The following is an 18,040-nucleotide window of genomic DNA, read 5'->3' as shown; positions in this document are numbered from 1 at the left end:
TTTGTTATCGTGTTCATCGACGACATTCTTATCTATTCCGGAACTCAGGAAGAACACGCAGAGCCCTGAAGATAGCGCTGCAGACCCTTCAGCAGAACCAGCTGTACACCAAGTTCACGAAATGTGAATTTTGGCTTGATCAAGTATCCTTCCTTGGTCACATCATCTCCAAGGATGGTATCATGGTAGACCCCAGTATAGAGGCTGTGAGTAACTGGAAAAGACCTAAGAACGCCAGTGAAATTAGGAGCTTTCTGGGACTAGCAGTCTATTACAGAAAATTTGTAGAGGCTTTCTCCAGGATAGCCTCCCCACTGACAGCTCTCACCAAGAAGAACAGAAAATTTCAGTGGACAAAGGACTGTGAGAATAGCTTCATCGAGCTAAAAAGAAGATTGACCAGTGCTCCCATTCTGGCTTTGCCAGAAAACATAGACAGCTTTGATATTTACAATGATGCCTCTAAATTGGGACTAGGAGTAGTACTGATGCAAAATGGCAAGGTGATCGCCTATGCCTCCAGACAACTCAAGGACTATGAGAGGAACTACCCTACTCATGACCTTGAGCTTGCAACAGTTGTCTTCCCCCTCAAAATTTGAAGACATTACTTGTATGGAGCTCAGTGTAGAGTGTATACAGATCATCAGAGTCTGAAGTACTTCTTCACTCAGAAGGATCTGAATATGCAGCAGCGCAGATGGCTCGAGTTGGTCAAAGACTATGACATAGACATCCTCTATCACCCAGGAAAGGCCAATAAGGTGGCAGACGCACTTAGCAGGAAGTCTAGTGCCACCTTACTATCCCTAGCAGACATGTCACCACCCCTACAAAAGAAGATTACAGATTTCGGTCTTGAACTTATAGTTGGGCAACTCTCTACTATGACATTAGCATCTACCCTGCTTGGTGACATCTAGACAGTTCAGGGTCAGGACCCTGAAATTCAGAAAATCAAGCAAAGGTTAGCAGAATCAGAAGGTGGAGAGTTCAGAGTATCTGATAGTGGGGTATTGTATTTTGGTGACAGACTATGCATTCCAGATCAGGAGGAACTACGGAGAAAGATCCTAGACGAGGCTCACAGGACTCCTTATGTGATGCATCCTGGCTCCACCAAGATGTACCAAGACCTAAAGAGACATTTTTGGTAGCCTGGGATGAAAAGAGACATCGCTAGATATAGAGGGTCAAGGCAGAACACCAGAGACCAGGAGGAGTTCTGCAGCCTATTTAAATTTCAGAATGGAAGTGGGAGGATATTTCCATGGATTTCATAGTGGGACTACCCAGAACCACGAATGGTTTCGATGCCATCTAGGTAATAGTCGGCAGATTGACTAAATCAGCCCACTTCTTAGCTATCAGGATATCCTTCCCTATGAAGCAGCTAGCTCAGTTGTATCTCAATGAGACTATCAGACTGCATGGAGTCCCATGGACCATCATTTCAGACAGAGACAATAGATTCACGTCACACTTTTGGGAGTGTGTATAGTCAGCATTGGGCACCAGGTTAAGGTTTAGCACAACTTTTCATCCTCAGACAGATGGTCAGACGGAGCGAGTAAATCAGGTACTCGAAGATATGCTCCGAACATGTGCCCTAGACTTTAAGGGAAGTTGGTGCAAATATCTGTGTTTAGCAGAATTTGCATACAACAATAGCTATCAGGCCACGATCGGCATAGCACCCTACGAGGCTCTCTACGGGCAGAGGTGTAGATCTCCAATCTGCTGGAATGAAAGTAGTGAACAGAAAGAACTAGAACTCCAAATAGATCTAGTAGCAGATACCACAACAGCTATACAGCAGATCCGCCAGAGGATAGAGACAACTCAGAGCTGCCAGAAAAGCTATGCTGATACACAGCGTCGACCCTTAGAGTTTTCAGTTGGGGATACAGTATTCCTCTGAGTGGCTCCCATGAAGGGAGTAATGCGTTTTGGGAAGAAGGGAAAATTAAATCCCAGATATGTGAGACCATACCTTATCACTAGAAGAGTTGGCAAGGTATGAGCTAGAGTTACCCTAGGAGATGTCAGCTATCCATAACGTATTTCACGTCTCAATGCTGAAGATGTTGGGACCAAAAGTAGCTAGAGGGGGGGGGGGGGGGAATAGCTCGTCGCGTGCTAGGTGCTCGTCGTTGCTTGTTTCATCAAAGATGCGCAGCGGAAATACAAGAAACAAAACACATAACACTAACAAGGTTGGTTTACTTGGTATCCACCTCACACGAGGTGACTAGTCCAAGGATCCACACCTACTCACGCACCCTCCACTAATAAAACCCTCCTTTTCTGTAACTACCGAAGGTGGAGAAGCCCTACAAGACTCTCAATACAAGAAGAAAGGAAAGGGAAACAAAATACAAGCACAAAGCTTACAATGAATACAGAAAACCCTAACCCTAGCTTCTCTTCTTGGCTTTGATCCGCCTCTTGACTTGGAGAGCTTCCAAGATCTTTCAAGAACAGGCGATCTGAGCTTTGAGAGCATTGTGGAGGAGCTGGCGAGAGATCTGAGATGAATCGGTGAAGTTCTTGTCGTAGCCATCGAACGCCTGCAACTCAAATACAACGCAACGGTCGGATCCCGATCGATTCGAAAGTTCCCAATCGATCGGGGAGGCTTTGGATCGATCCACGGATCGATCCAGAGCGCCTCTGTGCTCTGGGAAAAACGCCTGGATTGATCCACGGATTGATCCAGCGCTTATCGTGTGAACCAGCGGCGTCCCAATCGATTGACTGATCGATTGGGACCTCTGGATCGATCCACTGATCGATCCAGAGGCTTTCTGTTGGCTGGGAAAAGCTTGGATCGATCCACTGATCGATCCAGCTTTTGGCTTTTGCCCAAAACCAAGTCCCAAGCCTCTTAAACCAACATTCGGTCAACCTTGACCTGTTGGTACATCATGCCTAGCATCTGGTCACTCCCTTGACCTGCCCAGACTCCCCACCAAGTGTCCGGTCAATCCCTTTGACCCACTTGGACTTTTTTCTTCGTGCCAAGTATCCGATCACTCCCTTGACCTACTTGGACTTCCACCAGATGTCTGGTCAACCTTGACCCATCTGGATTTCCTCATGCCAAGTATCCAGTCAATCCTTTGACCTACTTGGACTTCCCAACACCAGATGTCCGATCATCCTTGATCCATCTGGATTTTCCCTTGCTTGGCTTCATCACCAGGACTTTCACCTAGCTTCACTCACTAGGACTTTCACCTGGCTTCACTCACCAGGATTTCCTTCTGCCTAGCTTCACTCACTAGGACTTTCCATCTGCCTAACCTTCCAGTTAGGACTTCCCAGTCAGGTATCCGGTCACTCTTGACCTACTTGACTCTTCTTCATCCACACTGATCAGTCCCTGATCAGAATCTCCCCACATGAACAACTGCACCTGCATTGTCCATGTGTCTACATGTATTGTCAAACATCGAAACTATGACCAAGACTCAAGCTTGGTCAACTCAGTCAACCTTGACCTAAGGGATATTGCACCAACAATCTCCCCCTTTTTGATGTTTAACAATACCTTTAAGTTAGGACCACGATGAGTTAAGCTAATCCCATAGCCTTAACTCTCTTCATGCCAAAGTATGAACGTTAGTTCCCTTCATTCTCCCCCTATGATCTCCCCCATAGATAATGAATGTCTAACTTAAACCACACATTCTCCCCCTATTGGCACACATCAAACAAACACTATCTCTCCCCCTGAAGAGATACTCATGGTTGTGATCAACATCATAATGAAGGTCTCATACCCTTCATTTTCCCTACATTCTCCCTCGATGTAGACAAATGCCCAATCTTGAGCATTTTTCAACCACTTGAAATCCCACTTGAAATAATGAGGATATCCACTCCCCATTTCAAGTTCAAATGCTCATTCATGAGCATTTTCTCTAAAGAAGGTTAACCACCCTCCAAGGTTCATGAAAAATAATTTTTCATGTCTTTAAAGAGTCCCTCCCCCTAAAGACATGGTGGTAACTTCTGTCATTGCACCAACAATGACTTGGAATCCCTAAACCTATAGGAAACCCAAATTTAGAAGTTTTGAGGTTCAAATGTTCAAAAATTTGAAACAAACCTCAACCTAAACTTCAATTTAGTCTTCCTTAACCAATCCATCCTTGTTTTCAACATGAAAACTCCCTTTTTATGTATACAAATATATTTTGAGAGGTTTGGAATGGTTACCCTACCTAAACAAGGTTCAAAATGCTGAAATCAGGCTTTCTCAGCCAAAATCAGCATCCCGGATCGATTGGAGTTGGGTTCCAATCTATTCAACCTATTTGAATCGATCCACTGATCGATTCAAGATGTGTGGATCGATCGGCTGATCGATCCAGCGAGCTTCTGCTCGCGAGAATTTGCCTTCTGAATCGATCCACGGATCGATTCAGGCACTCCAATCGATCCATGGATCGATTGGAGCTCTGATAGTTGCTGAATTTCAAATTCAGCCAACTTCAGAAACCCCTAGAAAATTCTACAAAAATCCAAAAATCATGAAATTTCGTGTAGACATTATTTAGGGTATGCTTTATCATGGAAAAATAGTTTTCTATGAAAATACATCATACTTTCAAAGATTGACACAATCTTGAAAACTTGCTAAAACTCTAGCGTTTTCGTCAAGTTTGTGTCTAACTACTCAATGGTGATTACTATCAAAAGATAGCCTTCACCAAGGTTTTCCAAAAGCATTTTAAAATAATTTTCAAAACCAATATCCCATCACATTCCTTGGGCTTAATGCACATGACTTGTACATTAGCTTTCCCAATGATGGGAAAACACATAACTATGTGTTTTGATGAACCTAAAACTCAAAAGAATGTACTAAATCAACATCTTGAGTTTTGTTCATCTTCCTAACATCTCACTTGTATCTAATGTGCACTAAAACACATACAAGTCACTTTATAGTCCTTGTGAGATGTGAGATTTTGGTTTTGCCCTATTCTAGGGATCATGCATATCTATCTAGGTATTTTAGAGATATTAGACATCCACCTAGGATGTCACTTGTTAATAAGTGTTGTTAAATGTCGTTTGTCCTTAATTACAAGGAATTAAACTTAATGCATGATTATGTTTTGGCATACATCAAAAGGAAATAATTTTTAAAATAAAATATCCTATAACTACATGATGTATGAATGTCATGACATGGTATTTTTGGATTTTTCATAATAAAACATGAATGCAAAAATAGACATGATGTCATGACATATGATGGGCAAATAATCATGGCAAGGTTTAGCATAAATAAAATATACCTAGATTACCTATCTAAGTATCCTTAACCACTTAGCTAACTCAAAGTATACACTTTGTTTTAAGTTAAAACGTTAAACCTAGACTGCCCTAAATGCTTCAAAGAAATGCCAAAACCTAAATTGACATTTCTATTTCTCTTGATTTGTTTATGTCACTTAAAAATTAAGCATATCCCCAAACGTTGGCAAATTCCATTTTTCCTCAAGAGTAATCACATAAATCAAGGCCCGGATTGCCTTAAATTTCTAAGAGAATACCAAAATCCCAACTTGGTATATCTCTAGGTTTTCCCAATTTATGCCTTTTTAAGATAAAATTAATTTTCCACCATTAGGCACATTTTACTCTTTCAAGGAGTAAATAATAATTTCATTTCATTTTCAAAGGTTAACAAAAACCTTGAAAATACTCGTTGAGTGTCAATTTCCTCAGAGTTGGGTTAACTACCCTTCTAATCGGAGTTGACACTCTCTAACCCATCTATGGGGTAGAGAAGATGCTCCTAGGAACCCAACACCTATTGGTGCTCCTTGAATGCTCTAGGTACTCACTAGGGATGACTTCCCTAGATACCTTCCTAGTGACCTTGTTAGGCTTCTTAGAAGCCTTAGCCACAATTTCTAGGTCAACTCTAGGGATAACTTCCCTCGTGGCCTTGTTAGTGACTTTCTTAGACTTCTTGGAAGTCTTAGTCACATTGGTGGCAAAAATACTCTTAGGGATGACCTCCCTAGTATTTTTGACTTGACCTCTAGACTTAGGGTTGGTTCCATAGCTATATGGAACCCTATGATAACTAGGCACATCCTTCTTAGCTTTGGGTTTGTATCCCAAACCCCTATGGGAATTGGATGGCTTGTGTACCCATAGACCTAGGTTATGCTCATTTTGTCCTAATAGGATATTTTCCATCCTTTTTAGGGTCTTTTCCAATTTGTCAAGTCTTGACCTCAAGACTTGATTTTCCCTAATTAAATCCTTGTATTTTGATTTTTCATAAAGTCCTTGAGCATTTTTATTTTTCTTAGGCAAATACCTATGGTCCTTAGTGCTATTGCCTAGATGTCTATCTACCTTCCTAACCTTAGGTGTGGTAGTCTTAGCATGTAGAGCAACATGTTTTTCTTTAATGCTCTCATGCTTCTTATTCTTATGGTAAATTGCATTAAAATGATAAAGGTTAGAACTATCATGCTTTTTACCATAATGTAAAGGGTTAGACTCAATAAATGTTACCTTCTTCTTTACCTTGGAGGCTCCCCCTTTAATGGAGCTCCCTCCTTGAGCCTTGACCATCTTCTTCCCCTTAGGGCATTGACTTCGGTAATGCCCTTTTTGTTGGCACAAGAAACACACAATGTGCTCCTTGCTCTTCTTTGTTCCGGGGATGGTCTCCTTGGGCTTCTCCTTGCCCTTTAGTGCCACTTGGCTCTTCTTCTTGGCCAAGTTGGGACGCTTGCTCTTATAGTGCCCACTTTCCCTACACTCAAAACAAATTATGTGATTTTTATTTTTAATTGAAACATTTTTACCTCCTTGTGTAGGGATGGCACTAGCTCCGGATGTAGAAGCTTCTCCATTTGATTTGGCTTGACTTGTGGAGGTGGAATCTTCTTCATCCTCTTCTTCTCTTGACCCCGGATGTGGATGCTTCTTCTTGCTCCGGGGTCAAAGAAGATCTCTCCCCCTCAATCCTAGAGGTGGAGGCTTCCTCATCTTTATCTTGTTCATGGAACAAGGAGTATACTCCCTCCTTGTTCTCTTCATTGCATTCCCTTGAAGATGAGGCTTCTTCTTGGACTTCATCTTCGGAGGTTGAGCATCTCTCAACCTCGGAGTCCTCCTCTTGGTCTTGCTCCAAAGAGTCACCCTCTCTGGATTCTTCTTGCTCTTGTACAGTGGAGGGGATCTCTTCATGAAGCTTGGCCAATTTACTCCATAATTCCTTTGCATCTTCAAATTCTCCAATTTTGCAAAGGATGGTGCTTGGTAATAAATTGACCAAAAGCTTGGTCACTTTGTCATTGGCCTCGTACCTTTAGACTTGCTCTTGACTCCACTTGCTCCTCTTCAGAACTTTGCCCTTTGAGTTTGTTAGAGCCTTGAAGCCTTCCATAAGAGGAAACCATTGCTCTATCTCCATCATAAGAAAATTTTCGATTCTTGATTTCCAAGAATCGAAGCTCGTGGAAGTGTATGGTGGAGCCACCCTCGTGTCGAATCCGAGCCCATCTCGGAATTCCATTGTAGAAGTTGAGCTTTTGAATTTCTTTGACTTTGACAATTTCGCTTCAACTTCTTCACCCTCTAGCTCTTCTTGTTATGCTTGACCCTTCCGACGATGATTCCGGTGAAGAGCGGCCTCGCTCTGATACCACTTGTTGGGACCAAAAGTAGCTAGAGGGGGGTGAATAGCTCGTCGCGTGCTAGGTGCTCGTCGTTGCTTGTTTCTTCAAAGATGCGCAACGGAAATACAAGAAACAAAACACACAACGCTAACAAGGTTGGTTTACTTGGTATCCACCTCACACGAGGTGACTAGTCCAAGGATCCACACTTACTCACGCACCCTCCACTAATAAACCCTCCTTTTCGGTAACTACCGAAGGCGAAGAAGCCCTACAAGACTCTCAATACAAGAAGAAAGGAAAAGGAAACAAAATACAAGCACAAAGCTTACAATGAGTACAGAAAACCCTAACCCTAGCTTCTCTTCTTAACTTTAATCCGCCTCTTGACTTGGAGAGCTTCCAACATCCTTCAAGAACTGGCGATCTAAGCTTTGAGAGCGTTGTGGAGGAGCTGGCGAGAGATCTGAGATGAATCGGTGAAGTTCTTGCCGCAGCCATCGAACGCCTGCAACTCAAATACGATGCAACGGTCGGATCCTGATCGATTCGAAAGTTCCCAATCGATCGGGGAGGCTTTGGATCGATCCACGAATTGATCCAGAGTGCCTCTGTGCTCTGGGAAAAACGCCTGGATCGATCCACAGATCGATCCAGTGCTTATCGTGCGAACCAGCGGTGTCCCAATCAATTGGTTGATCGATTGGGACCTCTGGATCGATCCACTGATCAATCAGAGGCTTTCTATTTGCTGGGAAAAGCCTGAATCGATCCAGCTCTTGGATCGATCCACTGATCGATCCAGCTTTTGGTTTTTGCCCAAAACCAAGTCCCAAGCCTCTTAAACCAACATTCGATCAACCTTGACCTGTTGGTACATCATGCCTAGCATCTGGTCACTCCCTTGACCTTCCCAGACTCCCCACTAAGTGTCCGGTCAATCCCTTTGACCCACTTGGACTTTTCTCTTCGTGCCAAGTATCCGGTCACTCCCTTGACCTACTTAGACTTCCACCAGATGTCTGGTCAACCTTGACCCATCTGGATTTCCTCATGCCAAGTATCCAGTGAATCCTTTGACCTACTTGGACTTCCCAACACCAGATGTCCGATCATCCTTGATCCATCTGGATTTTCCCTTGCTTGGATTCATCACCAGGACTTTCACCTAGCTTCACTCACTAGGACTTTCACCTGGCTTCACTCACCAGGATTTCCTTCTGCTTAGCTTCACTCACTAGGACTTTCACCTGGCTTCACTCACCAGGATTTCCTTCTCCCTAACTTCACTCACTAGGACTTTCCATCTGCCTAACCTTCCAGTTAGGACTTCCCAGTCAGGTATCCGGTCACTCTTGACCTACTTGACTCTTCTTCATCCACACTGATCAGTCCCTGATCAGAATCTCCCCACATGAACAACTGCACCTGCATTGTCCATGTGTCTACATGTATTGTCAAACATCGAAACTATGACCAAGACTCAAGCTTGGTCAACTCAGTCAACCTTGACCTAAGGGATATTGCACCAACAGAAGAAACATATCTTAGATACCACCCAGGTAATTGAGCCCCAGTCGGTACAAGTCCGCGAAAACCTCAGCTATGACAGTCGGCCTATTCAGATAATAGACCGAGCAGTTAAGAAATTGCGGAATAAGGAGGTACCATTAGTAAAAGTTATTTGACAAAATCACACAACAGAAAAGGCAACTTGGGAGATAAAAACTAATATGAGACAGAAGTACCCAGAGTTATTCTAAATTCGAGGACGAACTTTTTATAAGGTATGGGGGATTGTAACGCCCAAAAATTCTCAAATTAATTTTGGAAATATTCTATTATTTTTCTGGAAATTTAGAATATTTTTATGGAATTTTTAGAATAGCAGAAGTAGTAAAATTAAATAAAAACATAAAATAGTCTAAGCGGGAATTGAACCCGCGACCTATCGGACCCTACAATTTATAGATGACCTTAGTAACCAGGAGGCCCCAGCAGGGGTGTGCTGAAAGAAGAGGAGAGAAATTATATTTAAGATTTAGTTGAGTCGTATTAATCACTTAATATAAATAGGGAATTTAAGTGGGGATTATTATTTTATGATCGACAACTCTTCCTCACCCTCACCCGACGCCGCCCTCTCTCTCCCTTCCTCACCCTCTCGGCGCACAAACCCAAGAAGACCTAGGGTTCCATCTCTAGGGTCGTAGGAGCACCTTCCGGCGACATCTCCAATACGAGGACACTCCTTTCCACGAGAAGAATGCGTAGACGTAAGAAGATCGCCGAAGAGAACTTCTTCTCCGGAAACCTAGCGATCAGAATTGTAAGAAACCTAGCGCAAGAGGTAAGTAACCCCTCGCCTGTAGTATAAGTAGCTAAGCGTGTGTTTCTAGATTCTTAGTTCAGCCATATGCAGAGTTAAAGAACACCAAGTGCTCAATAAAATGACTAGTACAGTTAAATGCTACAGTAGGCATTTTAATAGCTCAGTTAAATGTCATAGAAGCATTTTAAATAGCATACTTAATCTTGCTCCAGTTTATATGGGACTACGGTCCAATGGGTGGGCTCCCTTAGTCACCTCTAGGTTCAGATAACCTAGCTCTAGGTTCATAACACCTAGTATGAGCAAGATAAGATAAATTAGCTTATGAATCAGTATTTTACTTTATCAGTGGCACTGTACTGGACTCTTAGTTTTCCTTGGGTTGGGCTCTCATAGTCCTCCCTAGGTTTAGATAACCTAGTAAACCCTACTAGATTCGGGACTAGCTACCTCGGGTCTAGTTAGGGATGCACGCATAGCAAGTACAGTTGTCGGACCCATCAGCAGCATGATTATTATTTTTATCTATTATGAAAATAGTTTTCAAAACTTCATAAATCAGTTATGTGAATATGGTTCAGCTCAGCATTAACCTAACCTCAAGTTTTAACTTAGCTTATGTATCGGTTTAGTTGCTTGTTGATACAATAAATAGCCTTATGTTCAGCATTCGATTACGATGACTTACTTGTCAATATGCCATGTTTTAGCATTTTCATCATGATTATCAACATGTACTTCAATAGCATCTTTTAAAAAGCATGATTTCATCGAATGCATGTTTTGTGAGGTAGATAGTTCTTACTAAGCTCCCAAGCTTATAGTTTCCTTTTTCTTATACTGCAGATACAGGTAAAGGGAAGATGGATTAGCGGAGGCTGGAGGGCAATGTGTCAAGATGTGTGTGAGATGGAATTTGGGAAATAAAGACCCTTGGAGACTAGCAAGTTTAAAGGATTAGAACTCCTTATATTTTATTTTCCACACCTTATGAATGTCTAAATGTTATGCCTAGACTTTTAGCTACCTTGATGTTAGTCGGTAAATTATGAATCATGACATGCTTAGAAATATTCCAATGTTATTGGTTGATACATTCGTGTTGTACACGAAATTACTGAAATGCAACAGAAATCAGAGCTCCAATCGATCAGCCGATCGATTGGAGGGTCCCCAATCGATCAGCCGATCGATTGGGGAGTGATCTGCCGTGTACAGAGAGCTGATGAATCGATCAGCTGATCGATTAGCCATAAATCGATCAGCCGATCGATCGGGAAGTAATTCCCGCGAACAGAGAGCTGTTGAATCGATCAGGTGATCGATTGGCCCAGGCTGGATCGATCGGCCGATCAATTCAGAAAAGGCCTCCGTGCATAGTAGCACGTTGGATCGATCAGGTGATCGATCGAGTGACTTCAATCGATTGAGTTCCAATTTCAATTGATTGGAAGGTTTGTATTCAGCTTGATACCTCTGCTTTCAGCTCCTTGATCATGCGGGTTGTTGGGGTAGTGTTAGTGGCATGTTTAGCTGCATAAATACCTAGTTTTAGCATGAAGATGATGCAAATCCATGGTTTCACTCCTATGCTTAGAAATTTACCAAGCATGTTCAATTCTCTAGGGACATGTATTAAATAGTTTAGTAGGAGTTCTATTGAATGATATTGCATGAAAAAGTTCAGATATCACCCTTAGCACGTGTACAACCCCAAAGATGTATTCTTATCATTAAATTCCAGATTTTATAGTTGAGTTTTTAATTAATTCAGCTTTCTACACAAAATGGTTTTAGCAAATGTAATGTAACCCCCGGCCTCACAGCTTAGTCAGTAGGAGGCAGGACGTTATAGAGTGGTATCAGAGCAAGTTCCATACTTCCTCCACACACACATCAGCATTGAACCTACAGCTTCCAAGTAAGAATATCTCTCACTTTATTTATGTTTCTTGCTTTCATGTTTATAGATAACTAAAACATATTTATATATGATAGCATCTAACATGATAGTATTAATATATATGATAGCATGGAGTATTAATTCCTCTCTGATACTATTAATTCCTCAGTCGATGTAACTCCTCTTTCCCCTACCCTCTGATTTTAACATTTTATCTCCTCTATGTGACCAATAGACAAAATAAAAAAAAACTGAGTCAAGGGAAGAGAATCATCTTATTTTAGGTGGTGTCATCCGTCGGTGCTTCATTTCACCTTCACTCACTTTTTAACGTTGCATTTCCTTTAGATCCAATAGAAAGATGATACATGGAAAGAAAATCTTCCTATCTTAGTAAATTAGAGAATACAATCTAAAATAGGTATTGGAACAATACAAATGAAATCATGTTGATAGGGGTGTCATAGACATAGTGACATTTACTTTGCCACAATTACTTGTGCCCCCATAGTATTAGTATATATTAACAATAAAAATGATGCATTCGATCTTATTGATACTAGTCAACACTTGAAATCATGAGGGTATTAAAAAAAGACAAACTTAAAAAAGACAAACTGAGTTATATTAGAGAGAGTCATAGGTGAGATATGCAAACACTTACACAAATTGTAGAACAGTTCTAGGACATCGTGTCTACTATTAGCTAGTAAACAAGCATGTATTCATAAGGGAAGGTTGTCTGATACTGCACTCAATTGTGAGAAGTTCTAAAAATTCTATCCTATTGAATCGTTTCAATAGTTCTATGAGAAGGATAACCTATTGAATCCACAAAACCATAAACATGCCTAGTTCTATGACAATTAGAGAGTAATCTATAACTCAGTTCTCATGAATGTATTTGTTCTTGACCATAAACATGCCTAGTTTTATGAGAAGTTCTAAAAATTGAGTCATTCGAATTCTTTTCGAAGTGACCGTACTTCTTTTTCACATAAGTGATCTATCAAGAGTAATCTACATTACATTGCTGGATTATTAAATGTCATGTGATTAACTTCTATCCTTTACTAGTCCATTGGGTAGTTCCCCCATAGTGATCTGCATAGTCGTGCAATTAATTTGTTTCATCGAATCATGTTCTTGGGATTTCCAATCTGCATAGGTTGAGTTTCTTTTGTACTAATATTTTCCATCAGCATCAAGCTTATTTCTCGTGATGAACTTACAATTAACTCTCTATTTAACTCTTTAGTTAGCGGATTCAAAAGGTTATCCTTTGACTTTACATGGTAAATAGTGATAACACCCGTTGAGAGTAGTTGCATAATGGTTTTGTGGATACGATGCATATGTCTAGACTTACTATTATACAAATGGCTTTGTGCTCGGCGAATAGCTGATTGACTATCGTAGTGTATATATTATTGCCGATTCAAGTTTTAACCACCTAGGAATATCTTTTAAAAATTGTTGGCCTCTTCATCATATTTGTCAAGAGTTATAAAATCAAATTTCATCATGGACATGAATACTTGTCAAGAGCATTAGTATTTCAAGAGGATAGGGACTAATCAATCATGGGCGACCACTATGTAGAGGCTATATGTCCAGTCTAGTGATTAATGCCTTCACATTTTGGCAATTGGCTAATTATCGATTGAACACCAAAGAACATTTATCATTTGTAGAGGATAACATTTGTACTTTTTGTGTCAATACGGAGGAGACACAGGAGCATTTGTTCCTTAGATGCCCCATCATAGGATTGCTATGAAGGAAGGTTAGAAGTTGACTACACATGTAATAGGAAATGACTATGAGAGAATATTTAGAGTCTTCAAATGACAATAATGAGACACCCAAATTTTGATGAGGGCAAGACATCTGACAATTCATCTTATATGAATAATTAAGAAAACAACCTATTGCTAAGAGGGAAATAATGAATGTAGAGTAGAAAATCTAGATATGTGTATAGAATCTTAATATCTATTCTGACCTAACACTCTATAAGATATGATACAAGCATGATTGGATATTTCAAAGTGAACATTGTACATCTCTTTTTATTGGTATAAACACATTTACCTATAAAAAAATTCTTTAAAAATTATCTTAATATAATTACAATAATAAATAATTATAATTATTGATCAAATTTTTTTACTAATATTTTAAAAAATTGTTAATTAAATTTTAATATAATTATAAATTAAATTGAATATATTACCATTTAAATTTGGGTCTATAAATTCATCTATAGCTATTAAAATTACTAACAAAATTCAATCGGTAAACGTTATTTTGATCAATAAAAAATTAAAAATATTAACTAAAATTTATTTCACCTATAAAGTAAATAATTTAATTATCAATTAAAATTATTTATTTGATTTATATTTTAAAATATTTTATTATTTAAAATTAAATTTGTCTTGAAAATTACCTGTAAATTTATTTTTGGCATTACAATTTTACCACTAATTATTTCTATTATAGCCGTGATATCGCTACAACTCACGGTGTAATACATGTTGTCCATTGATCTTAAACTTTCCATTAGTTGGCATCCACTATAAAATTCCATGCATCATACGTCGAATTTCATAGAAATCCAAAGGAAGAGTAATGACTCCTCAGCTACCATATTCGCATCTAAATTCTCTTGCATTTTTCACATCTTTTGTGCTTCTCATTGCATCAGCTGCGTATTCAAATGAAGAAAGAAGGGTACGTAATTCAAAAGAAAAGAATATATATATATATATATATAGTTTGTAGATTTCCTTTGTAAACACGTACTGTTTTAATCTGTACTGAATGATCAATGGTACCACCACCATCTATAAATGTCATGGATGCCGCAGGTTTATATTGTGTATATGGGAGCTCAACACGTATCCCAGTACCCAACTTACGAACTCCATCTTAATTTGCTCAAAGAAATTCTCGTGAACTGGTAATTAATAAATTGATATGTCATTTATTATATTTTGTCAAATTTTGAGACTAAAACAAATTATGAAAATGCAGTTCACCTAGTGAGTCTTTGGTGTATAGCTACCAACAGAGTTTCAGCGGATTTGCTGCCAAACTTTCGATTGATGAGGCCGACAAGTTGAACGGTATATTAATTTATATTTATATATCGAATGGAGGAGGGAATAGTTTTAATTAATTTTAGATCATATGTTATAAATTAATATATACCAACAATTGAACACATACGAATTAATTAATTAATTAATTAATTAATTACAGAAAGGGATGGAATAGTTTCGGTGTTTCGTAGTAAAACCCTGAAGCTTCGCACAACGAGATCATGGGATTTCCTCAACTTCCCACAGAGTGTTAACAGAAATCCTCCATTGGAAAGTGACGTCATCGTCGGAATGCTCGATTCTGGAATATGGCCGAAATCCAAGTCCTTCAATGATAAGGGATTGGGACCTCCGCCGAAGAAATGGAAGGGTACTTGCGTAAACATGACATGCAACAAGTATGTATATAAAATTTGCAGTTATATATTTCATCGATTCGATTTAAAGTTGTGACTAATATAAATAAATTAATTAATTAAATATGATCGATTGAATTCTTAAGTAAAATCATCGGGGCACGCTACTACAATAGCTTCGGCGATTACACGTCGAACGAACCATCGCCGCGCGACTTCAAAGGTCACGGGACGCACACAGCTTCCACCGCCGTCGGCCGGAGCGTCTCCCACGCCAGCCTCTACGGCCTCGCTAAGGGCACTGCCCGAGGGGCCGTGCCTTCAGCGAGGCTAGCGGTGTACAAGGTGTGCTGGGCGTTCGGGTGCACCGATCAAGACATCTTGGCAGCGTTTGACGATGCAATCTCCGACGGTGTCGACATCATCTCTCTGTCAATCGGCGGCTCTAATTCTCTGGATTATTTCCAGGACTCGATAGCTATCGGCTCCTTCCATGCTATGGCGAATGGAATTTTGACATCGGCCGCCGCTGGGAACAACGGGCCGAAACATGGCACGGTCTGCAACGTGGCACCGTGGATGGTGTCGACGGCGGCAAGCAGCATCGATAGGCACATCATTGACAAGGTGGTCACCGGTGATCACATTTCCACTTTGGTGAGTGAGTAATTAGTCCATTTCAATTTAGAGATAATATTAATGTGATTTAATTTTGACCATATGCAAAAATTAAACTTGCTAGTCTTATAATTTATGTATTATACTTGTCACTTTAGATAATGTTGCACTCCATTAATTCCTCTTTATTTATACTTATATGCTCTCTTTCTCTCTCTCTTTTTTTTTTTCTTGTTCTGAAAAGAATGAAAATAAGGAATTATTATATATTTTTAAGTAATTTTTCAAAGGAAAAAAAAATGCAGGGAGCTTCTGTCAATACGTTTGCGACAACAAATAGGTTTCACCCGTTGATCTACTTACCGGGAAATGCAATTACTTCTCCAGGGTACGAAGATACAATGCTATATATGTTCTCTATCTTCGTGTATATAGTTATGTTGCGACCATTTTGATCTGATGATATATCAATTACCAAATTAACTTGTCTACTGCTTAATTACTGTGTTTCAGGGATTGTCGTATGCCAGATAAAAACGTGGTGAAAGGAAAGATTCTTCTCTGCAACTTACTCTCTTACGAAACTTTTAATAAGGGCATTCAAGGACTGATATCTATAGATGACTCTTCACTTAATATTTCCTTCTTATTCCCAATTCCATTCATTGTAATCAGCTCATTGGATGGCCTCAACCTTTTGAACTACATAAACAACACAAAGTGAGTACTGTTTATATATAATTGAGGAAATATATAATTATTAGCTAGTATTATTTTAATATCATCTAGCTAGCTAGCTAATTTGTTGAGAAGTATTGCATGCACTTAACTTCTTTGCTTGTATTTCCATAGTTCAATATCGAGGTACGTGTATATTTACTATTGTTGTACTATATAATAATCCATGTATATATATGATCTTGGCCAGAAATCCTGTGGCTAACATCCAAAAAAGTGAAGCAGTTTTCGACTCCGAGGCTCCCTTGGTCGCTTCCTTCTCATCGAGAGGCCCCAATTTAATCACCCCTGACATCTTGAAGGTCAGTAATTAATTAATTAATTAATTAATTAATGATTCATCATTAATCACAGTCAGTTATATTACCTTCACATTTTTAATGGATTAATCGCAACTTAATTGGCAATGTACTACTAATTTGTGTTTGCATGCATGCAGCCTGATATAAGTGCTCCAGGAATTGACATTTTGGCCGCCTGGTCACGGCTTGCATCGGTGTCAAACCTCCCCATCGACACAAGGGTCGTCAACTACAACATAATCTCGGGAACTTCCATGGCTTGCCCGCATGTAACCGGTGTCGCCGCCTACGTCAAGTCTTTCCACCAAAACTGGTCGCCGGCAGCCATCATGTCTGCGCTCATGACGACAGGTCTCTCTAATTGTCATATATATATATATATATATATATATATACCTTAATTTGTTTTGTTTTCTTTTCAGCTAAATTTTTTCATTTTGTCCATGTTTAATTTAATTTATATGTACAGCCAAACCGATGTATCCTTCCGCCGGCCAAGACCAATTATCGTATGGAGCCGGCCAACTGAACCCGGCGAAGGCCGTCGACCCAGGTCTTGTCTACGACGCCGGTGCCAGTGACTACGTGCAAATGCTCTGCGACTCGGGCTACAACGAAACCATGATCAGGATCGTCACCGGCGACTCCAGTTCCTGCTCTTCTAGTACCAGTACTGGAACGGCGAGGGATCTCAATTACCCATCCATGGCCTTACATGTTCAGTCTGGCAAAGCCTTCGCTGCCAAGTTCTTGAGAACAGTGACCAACGTCGGCAGCGCCCGACGCGGCAAGTACAAGGCCGAGGTCCGGGCTGATCGCAGACTTAATGTGGTGGTGAATCCTAGTAAGTTGAGGTTTTCGGAGTTGAATGAGAAGAGACAGTTCACTGTGTCGGTTTCTGGCGGGCCATTGCCAGGGAACTCGACGGCGCCGGCGACGGTCATTTGGTCGGACGGGAAGCATCTGGTGAGGAGTGTGATGGTTGTCTACACCGATTTCTCATCTTGATTTATCAATGTGAAA

The 18,040-nt window shown here is 40.2% G+C and overlaps 1 protein-coding gene across 1 annotated transcript; it reads left to right on the top strand.

The window, feature by feature from the left end:
* Positions 1-14,760: 14,760 nt before the first annotated feature.
* LOC122043422 (subtilisin-like protease SBT4.3) lies at positions 14,761-18,025 on the top strand. The gene is made up of 9 exons (XM_042604021.1): positions 14,761-14,861; positions 14,936-15,027; positions 15,164-15,401; positions 15,506-16,016; positions 16,283-16,365; positions 16,491-16,697; positions 16,906-17,017; positions 17,155-17,368; positions 17,487-18,025. Exons 1-9 carry the CDS (start codon positions 14,761-14,763, stop codon positions 18,023-18,025), a joined length of 2,097 nt encoding a protein of 698 aa, XP_042459955.1.
* The last annotated feature ends 15 nt before the right edge of the window (positions 18,026-18,040 follow it).

This window comes from Zingiber officinale, chromosome 1B, assembly GCF_018446385.1.
Source record: "Zingiber officinale cultivar Zhangliang chromosome 1B, Zo_v1.1, whole genome shotgun sequence".
Taxonomy (NCBI): Eukaryota; Viridiplantae; Streptophyta; class Magnoliopsida; order Zingiberales; family Zingiberaceae; genus Zingiber; species Zingiber officinale.
This window is presented reverse-complemented; position numbering and strand designations above follow the sequence as displayed.